Source organism: Brachypodium distachyon, chromosome 3 (assembly GCF_000005505.3).
Source record: "Brachypodium distachyon strain Bd21 chromosome 3, Brachypodium_distachyon_v3.0, whole genome shotgun sequence".
Lineage (NCBI taxonomy): Eukaryota > Viridiplantae > Streptophyta > Magnoliopsida > Poales > Poaceae > Brachypodium > Brachypodium distachyon.
In genome coordinates, this window is record NC_016133.3 from 38246524 (window position 1) to 38255771 (window position 9248).

Consider the following 9248-nt stretch of genomic DNA (forward strand, 5'->3'; position numbering starts at 1 on the left):
TCGGTCGTTAGTCAGTTGGTGCATCTCTGTCACGCACAGCCGCCGGTCCACGGATGTCGCAACCCAGCGCAACATGTCAACATACAAACGAGCTATCTAGTCAAGGGAAGTGGCAGAGCATTAACACTGCAAAATGTGTATGTTATTGTGGTACCCCCCATTGACCAACAAGCTAAGCAAACAAAATATAAAGAACGGCTGCGAAGCACGTACTTACGTACATGGTTAGTGCATCAGAACAAGCTTTCGTTTGCACAAGTGTCATGTTACTAGCAGCTTAATCATCTCGGTTGATAAGCAGATAAGCTGTCCAGGCAGTTGGCACTCTAGATGTTTAGAGTTCAAAGCCCGTGGAGGTCCTTGAAGTTTTAGTTAAACATGTGGCATGGAATCTAGTTTCTTCGCTCTGGAATTGATAATAGGGTTTTCCGGAATATTTGATCGTGCGGGTTTATTTAAAATACCGTTGGAGTCAAATATAAATCTGTGGGAACAGAGCAGGGCCGCTAGCTACTGGTTCTTTCTGTTATGTACTTTTGTGTAGAGTTGACATGCGTTGTGGAGTACATGCATGTATGTCATAATGTCAACAGTCAACTCATGCATCCTCGTACCGTGCTCGGAAACATGGAATTGCACATGCGCGTGGTGTTCTAGTCAATGACTAAGCCATGTCAGTTGTCAGGCATACATAATGTGTATGAATATTCAATTTGGAAAGAAAAAAAAAGTATCATGCATATCAGATCAAGCCGATATATGGTTGAACCAGGGATTCAAAACCGAAACCCTTAAGGCCTAAACGAAATAAACATTTAAATGTTCGTTTGCTAGTTCATACTATCTCCGTCCGGGTTTATAAGACGTGCGTCTATTTCTAAGTCGTCAGTTTGATCAGTTAAATACGTATTATATTGTACAAAACGCAAATCATTAGTTTCGTCACCGGATAAGGAGTGAATATGTTTCAATAAATTTTGTGCTCAATTCTCCCTGAGTCGGTTACCCACCTCCGTCGCGACTGTAGCTTCACAAAAGCCGTATGGGAGACCATATGAAGGTGGTCCAACATCGTCAGCGCTATCGTCCCAACTCCTGATGGTAGCATCAACTCTTCTCGAGATAGTGTCATCCTTCCTCACCCCGGGGCTCAACGGAGGAGGGTGAGCGGGATCCTGATGTACACCATACAGGGGGTTTGGAAGGAGCGAAACGCTTTTTCAGGAATGCCGGTCTCCCAGCTAGTCCACGAGAAGATCCTCCTTAGAGGCATTGCGAACTCTATTGACCTCGGGAGAAGATCCTCCTTAGAGGCATTGCGAACTCTATTGACCTCGGGAGATGATGTTGTAGGGCTTGAGGCAGGTCTGCCTTTGTTGCCTTTGCCTTGACCTTTTTTTTTTGTTTTGGCCCGCTTGTAATTATTATATGAAACAATTGACTTTTCTTTAAAGAAAGAGTGAAATCAGAATAAAACCGAAATAAACACTAATAAAATTTAAAATTTACTGGAGTAATATTTTATTTAGGTTCACTAAATCTTTTTCGCTGAATTTCAGCAAATCCAAGGAGAGCCCGGTAGCATGGCACCTTGTCATATATAAATTTCTTCCCGTGTCCTGCACGTGAGCCGAGAGCCCTGGATCGAGGGGAGAGAACCAAAAGGAAAAGAAGGCTGATGCAACTCGTTGCGATGGCACATTTAAGCCCTGTTTGTTTGGGCTTCTGCTTCAGCTTTTGATGCTTTTAGCAATCTCAAAAGCACTTCTCCTGTTTACTCATGAATCTGAAAAACACCTCCGGACGTGCTTTTGGTGCTTCTAACTGAGAAGCATGTCTGGAGATGCTTCTCGGCTTCATGTGTAAAAGGGAGTTGTGCTTTTGAGATTGCTACAAGCACCACAAGCTGAAGCAGAAGACCAAACAAACAGATCCTTACCTTGGGATCGATTTGGGACTTTGGAGCCGCATCCAGCCTGTGCGGGTGCCAGCACGGGGCCCGGCCGTCTGTGCTACGAAAGCAAATTCGTTGCCCGGCCCGGAACCGAGTATGTCTTGGACTTTGAGTAGGCGTGGGAGTTCGGTCCACTATGACGCTTTAGGTTCGGTCTTAGGGCAACTCCAGAGCAGCCACCAAAATAGGACACAAAAAGTGTTTGTTTTGGTCCGTTTAGGTTGCGATCCGGACAGATCGGAGGACTTTGGCCGTTTGGGTCTGCTAGTACCCAACGCAGCCACCTATTTAATTGGTCCATTTTATTGGTCAGGAAAAGACAAAGGAGCAAATGGAGGACAAACGCAGTGCAAAGATGCTTTTCGTCCAGACCCCAAACCTGAATTTAATTTGGGCTAAAAATAGGTTGCGCCGGACAGAAAAAACGGACTCTCTTCAAGATGGGTCGCTGCATTGGGACAGGCTTTTATCCGTTTGAACACAAATGGATCAGTCTGCGCTAAATGGATCTTTCTGCTGGAGATGCCCTTAGCAACAGAGCACGCCCGTCATCTCTGGCTCTAACGGCTTTCCGGAATATTTGATCGTGCCGATTTATTTAAAATACTGTTGGAGTCAAATATAAATTCTCTGGTAGCAGGGCTGCTAACTACTGGTTCTTAATACGTTTGTGCAGAGTTGACAACTGAGCTTTCTCACTATGTGGACATGCGATGTGGAATCCATTATCCATGCATTTATGTCAACGCCCCCTCGTACTGGTCCTCGGAAACATTTCATACGTGCGTCGTGTACTCGTGTTCTGTGTCTGACCAATGACCCAGCCTTGTCAGAGATAGAAAATGTCTCTTCAAAAAAACAGTATGCATATTTAGAATCTCGGATCAAGCGAGTTGAGATAACATCGCTACTCCGTTTCTGTAGCTCACCTATATAATTTCCGCTGCAAAAAAAACATATGTAATCACTTTAAATCACATGGGCCAGGATCGAGGGAAACAACGACCAGTAGGAAGAAGGCGGCCGATGCATTCTCGCCACGACGGCACGCTTCACTTGGGCTCGAGTTCTTCGGAGCCGCATCCAAGCAGGTGCGCTACAGAAACGAGTCCATTGCTCGGCCCGGAACCGAGCATGTCCTGGGTTTGAATAGGCGTGTGAGCCCGGTCCACTATGAGAATACTTTGGGCTGCGTGGGCCTTCGCCTTGGACGGGGCACGCTCCCCACGAACTTGAGCAAAATAATGCTCGCAATTCTCTCCTTCCTTCGCTCCCAGGCCCAACAATCAGTTGATTGTTTTTTATTCGCTCAAAACAAAAGTAGATTTTTCGCTCAATTTTTTTTATCAGTATACACGCACAGACTCTACTAGTCTACTATATCGGTTGTTTCAAAAAAAAAAGTCTGCCGTATTGCTACACTCGTATGATTTGTAGGTTTTGCTATAGAAAAGTTGACATGTTTTTCAGTTACAGACAAGTCAACGTGTTGATAGTTTGATCTTAGTCCAACGACAGCACGTGAAAGATGAGGAGTGGAGATAACGTCCATATCTTAATCGAACAATTATGACTAAGATTTAAGATTTTTTTTTTAAACAAGCGACCGAGAAATAATCACACACATAATCCCTTAATTTATTGCCCAAGAACACGAATTAGCTAGCCTTGCGTGAAGATTTAACTCAGAAAATGTTCCGTTCATATTGCGAGACGCTGGCTCCACCGGGCTATACTCATCGGGGCCCAAACTATGATGTTTCCATTTAAATAGTGACATTTAATCGAGTTCATCTCGTTGATCACAGCCTTATCCAGCTGAAACGGATCGATATTTAGGCGCCAGAGCTTCCAAGGAAAACGGAAACGCCTGAACTAACAACACACCATGCAAACCATATCGCTACTCCGGCAACGTATCCAAGGGCTGCTCGCAGTATCAAATCTGTGGCTCTCGGCGCTCCCACACCGCACGCGTGCACTGTACGTATCGCGCGCGTCCAAGTTTTAGTACGAGTGCAGCCTGATTGGTAGCTCGTGATCGATGCCCCTGAGGCCTTGATTGGTTTTAGGCCCCTGAGCCACGACGAGGGTCTCTCGTCTCGTCAGAGTGGTCTTCAGACTGGATGGATGGATGGAAGACAGCATATGCACACGTGCAGTACGGTTCAGACGTCCGAACTAACACCTGGTGCGTTGGTCTGTCCGAGATGATCGATTATAAGTTAGACGAATATTCCAATGAGTAGGAGTATTATTTAGCGTGTCCACAGAACGTCCACCAACTATGCCAGGCCAGCAAGCACGTAGTACACAAGGCCGTGGAAGAAAGTATATATGCAGGCCACCGCGCGTCCGTGCATGTGCCGTATGGCAGCAGCAAGCAAAAACTATAGAATCGTCACAACTTCACCTACATAATCTCAGTACACCCCTACAGCCTACTGGAAAGCCAAACACTGCAATAGATCTCAACAAATACTGTAGAAGGATCTAGAAGCGAATCCCCAGACTTGGCAGCAGCTGATCGAACGTACGTACCATTGGTCCCTAACTCTTCAAGTCACAGTGTTTCTTTCCACGACCTAACGCAGAGAGGCCCGGGACAAACCAACATAGCAGTACTACTGTGGCCGGGACGACCACTACCCAACGCACAGCCCAAATGCGCGGGAAAAGGTGCCTCACAACCGCCCTGGAGGAGACCGGCCCTATGCATGCCTGGCCGGAGCGTGTTACGCCACGATTGGCTGTTGTCTACGAGCTGGGCTCCACGCAATACGCGACATTGGACACCTGGCTTGGGCTAGCTCTGATGAAGGGTCTCCGATGTCCGATATCTGGCTCCTGGTGCAAGCAACGGGGCCACCACTATTCTTGGTTGAGCTGCGCAGCAGGGCCTCACACGTGTCCACGGGCCTTGGACAGGCTCCGTACTCAGCCTCGTTTGGTCGAACTGAAAATCGTACTCACTCGGTCCCATGACACGAGGCGGCAAGTCTTCCTAACGAATCTAATGACGTATATTTTGTTAAAAAACATACGTATTTAGTTAATCAAATTGAAAATGTAAGGGTGCGTGCGTGTATCATATTATGGGACGGAGGGAGTATCATGGACCAGCCATATTGTGATGCGGTGCGTAGGACATTTCCAAACAGGCAATAGCGACATTTTTGTTTTGAGAGTTATACTGTTCACGGGACGTGTGTCCATGGTATCCAAGATTAACAGCTCCCATGGCATGAAATTAAAATCATCTACTTAATCAGGCTGAAACCAGAGGGTGTCTGTCAACCAGCGTTCTCAGGCCGATTGATTGACGGTAACCATTTCCTATGCAAATTGTAAGGCCGATGCTACCACTCAAATTTAAGTTGGGACTGTAGCATGTATAGGAGGAGCTCATTAATTCCTCGGGTAGGCAGTGTGGTCTTCCGTCAGATACTGGAAAAGGTCTCCAGGGTACCGGTGACAAGGAGCCGCGTTTTACTACCTGAACTGTTGCAGACTGATACGGATCCTGAGGCTTCGCGGTCAGCAACGACGTTTTCGCGACAGATTTCACTGTACCCTTCCGTCACGTCACTGCTCCGACAATATGTATAGCGATAAGAGCAAAAATGTCAAGGTCAATGTCACGTTCTTGATATTTATAAATTACAATTTTGCCTTGTAGCAGAGCATTACCAAATTACCCTACATAAAAAACGAAAAGAATGGAGAGCTAAAAAAATACACATCGAATCATTCAGATGTACATGTCACAAAAATGTAAGATTTTGCACGAAACTTAAGATGTGCACCTAATAGTAGGTCATTGACATATGTAGTTATTTAGCCCCCTTCTTTTCGGTTTCTAGGATGGGCTTCTCCGAGAAGCTGCTCCCACCCAGCTTCCTGGAGAAGCCGCATGTGAAATTTTGTTAGGCTTCCAAATTAGGTTAGCCTAACCTAATCTAAAGACCTAGCAAAAATTTAGGGCGGCTTCTCCCGAAAGCTGGGGGAGAGCAGCTTCTCCGAGAAGCCCATCCTGAAAGCCGAAAAGAAGGAGGCCTTAAAAGTATTTTGAGCGGCCATTCTTCTTAGGGTCCTCGGCTCACTTAGAGCATCTCAACCTAGTGTCCTAAAATGGTTACGGTCCCTATTATCAAACTCATTGTACTCACTTCGTCCCGAAATAAGTGAGGTAGATTTGTATAAAAATCAATATAAATCCAAGTCATTTATTTTGGAATGGAGGGAGTACAATAAGTTATCTCTAACTTATTAGAGGATGTATTGTACGATAAGTTGTTAGAGCATCTCAAATTTTGAGGAGTCAACGATGAACTTTTTTAGATACCATCAGTACCAATTCTAGTTCATCTTTTTAGTCATAAAATGGCCAATAAAGCAAACAAAACCTCAACCAAAAATTTGACATGATATTGGTGGGTTCAAACCAAACGGACCCCTAATTCTCATTTGAAAAGGATGCAAACATTACCGTGGGCATCTCGATCCTTTTGTAAATCAGGTACTCGTATTAATTTACGGTGTCTCGATCTATATCGTGTGATCGATCGTGCATGTGTCATCTCAAAGCACATTGGCCTTCCAAAACGAATCTACAACAATAGCTCTGGTTATTTCTAAGTCGTCGGATTTTTAAAAAATAGCCTTAAATCTCAGTCAACGTTTAGAACCGTTGGATTAAGATTTAAGGGTCATCCGCATTCTCTCATCTCCCAGTTACGTAGTATCGTTAGATTAAGATCTGATGGCTAACATGTCGACTAATTTATAATTAATAAACAAGAGACTCCTCAACATCAAAACCGTGTCAAAAAAAAAAATCATCCGACGAGTTACCCATTGGCGGCAACCGCACAACCAAAACGATCCTAATTCTCGTCTCAAGAGATGCAACGATGGGCATCTCAATCCTTTGGTAAATCAGGTACTCGTACTAATTTACAGTGTCTCGATCCGATCTCTATCGTGTGATCGATCATGCATGTGTGTCATCTCAAAGTACAGTGGCCTTCCAAAAACGAATCTACCACAACAGCTCCGCCGGCAACCTCGCAGACGGCGTCGAACGCCGCCCTGACCGGCCGGTGGTCCGAGAGCCTGTACCCGCCGCACCTCTCGTATTCAATCTGCTTCAGCCCCTTGCCGCGCCAGAGGATCCGATCGCACCTGCAAGAATCACGCCACAGACATCTAAGAATCCTCATCCCATTGGCAAGACAAAGTATATATTCATGGGTTAATTTGTCGGGCTCGGGCCAGACCATGCCGGCGCTCGCTGCTGCTTCTGGCGGCCACCGGGGGCGGTGCCGCCGTCGACGCACCAGTAGAACTTGTCTGAATTGCGGTGGTACTTGTAGGTCGGGGAGAAGGTGACGAGCCCCTCGCTCCATCCCTCGAAGCTCCGGCCCTCGGAGAGCTCCAGCAGCAGCTCGTCGTTCTCCAGCAGCATGCCCCACTTGCTGGCGCTCACCAGCAGCCGCGCCTCCGCGTCGTCCATGGAGATCCGGTAGTTCAGGTCCCCCAGCAACACCACGCGGCTGCACACAACAGCAGCCACAAGTACATCTCCATTAGATTATTATTAGAGCACTGTGTTTAATTACATCGATCTAGGACCAGGACCAGGCATCATAATTAAGATGATTTGGCTTTCTAATAATTAAGATGATTTATTGAGGCAATGAGATAGTATGTGTGTGGCGCCTACTCATGGTCGAGGATCTTCTCCGGCAAGCCCGCTGCCGTGGGGAAGCTGGTCCTGGAGAGGATGTCCGCGGCGTCCGCGTTCCGGAGCAGCACGGCGCCGCACTTGCTGCCGGAGGCCAGGTGGCAGCACACGAAGCAGAAGCTCGTGCCGTGGAGCAAGAAGCGGACGGACACGGCGCCCTTGTTGCCGAGCCGGCCGAGGACGCCCGCGCCCACGCAGGAGACGCCGGGGCTGCGGACGTGCCGGCGGACGCCGCTCCTCGCCCAGACGGACACGAAGATGCCGACCATCTGCTTGCTCGCGACGCGCCTGAACCCGAACGACGACTGCTGCTTCTGCTGCTGCTCACGCGCTTCTGCTTCTTCTTCTCGCCTTGTTCTCGCCGTTTTGTTCTTGTTCAGTGCGTCCCCAATGAGTTGGTTCCACTTCCTGGTCGCCGAGCTGTTCTTGGGGCCGACCACGTTCCTCGCATTCAGCGGCACGATCTCCTGGAACCTGAAGGGGAAAATAAATCAAAATTAGAACCGCAAAAATCTAACACAAGAACTTGTTACTTGACGGCTCCATTACTGAGAGATTAATTACTGAAAGATGATTCAGGTGCAATACCCAAGAACGTATATGTCGTAGGAGTTGGCCCTGGTGTCCAGCCAATCCTCCAGGTCTAGATCGTCCGGCGGCGCCACGCCGCCGACGTTCCATGTGCTGGTGAACACCCTGCAAACAAACAGAACATGGAAATCAGTGGTCTGTTCTGTTGACACTTGACAGGAAACTAATTCAATGGCGATGTACTGCGAGAAATGCTCACCTGTAATTCACGGTGCCGTTCTTGCTCTCCTGCAACGCATCCTCCCCCAATCCAGCGAACTCGGAGACGAGCCGGTGGCATAGCAAGTTGCTCGCCACGAATCTTGGCCGGATAACCTGGAACGAAATTGGGAGGAGTTCATGCTATACTGACGGGCAAGTTATCTGAAGAAATTAGTACAGGCATGCGTGCATTTAAAGGGTGCTGACTTGTGCAAAATTTGGGGACTCCCCCATGATGCAGCAGAGAGCCACAGAGGCAAGGATGATAGCACTGCCTCCTTGTTTAGCAGGGACTAGGGAGAATGCATGCAAGAATGGCCAGGGCATGAGCAGAAAAGAATTATGGGTCAAGTATGGAGAAGTGCTGCAACCTTGCAAGATATATAGTGATGCAACTTGAAGGGAAAGAGAGCTACCTGCTAGAACAGCAGTGAGCAGGGCAGAAGCTCTGATGTTGACAAGAAGACACAGGAGGAGATCTCGTCCACATGTTTGGTGAAGACTTGTCGAAATCTCTGCACTAGAAGGTTTGCTGTAGAAGCATATTAGACCTTGCAGAAAACCAGCAGCTTCTCTTTTGCACATAAGAAACCTGAGCTTATGGTTTACTCTTCATGTCCCTGTCATTCCTAATAACTACCGTCTTACTAGATGAACAGTACTGAAGACCTCAGCATGTAGTAGCTTCTTACAATTGTCAAACCTTTGTGTTCAATCACAATAAGATCCAGGGAGGAATGGAGGATCACGTTTGGG

The 9248-nt window shown here is 47.3% G+C and overlaps 1 protein-coding gene across 1 annotated transcript; it reads right to left on the bottom strand.

Moving 5' to 3' along the window:
* Window positions 1-6714: 6714 nt before the first annotated feature.
* LOC100828607 (type IV inositol polyphosphate 5-phosphatase 9) lies at window positions 6715-8901 on the bottom strand. Its single transcript, XM_010236837.3, has 6 exons — window positions 8700-8901; window positions 8491-8606; window positions 8289-8396; window positions 7680-8174; window positions 7234-7509; window positions 6715-7138 (listed from the first exon to the last, which is right to left on the bottom strand). The coding sequence occupies exons 1-6, from the start codon at window positions 8817-8819 to the stop codon at window positions 6961-6963; spliced, it is 1293 nt and encodes a 430-aa protein (XP_010235139.1). The 5' UTR covers window positions 8820-8901; the 3' UTR covers window positions 6715-6960.
* Between the last annotated feature and the right edge of the window lie 347 nt (window positions 8902-9248).

Excerpts from the sequence above, each read along its gene's own strand:
- LOC100828607 (XM_010236837.3), bottom strand. The coding sequence starts at position 8,819 with ATGCCCTGGCCATTCTTGCATGCATTCTCCCTAGTCCCTGCTAAACAA. Across the intron at positions 8,607-8,699 it reads AGTCCCCAAATTTTGCACAA|GTTATCCGGCCAAGATTCGT; the intron begins GTCAGCACCCTT and ends ATTTCGTTCCAG. Across the intron at positions 7,139-7,233 it reads CAGCAGCGAGCGCCGGCATG|GTGCGATCGGATCCTCTGGC; the intron begins GTCTGGCCCGAG and ends TGATTCTTGCAG.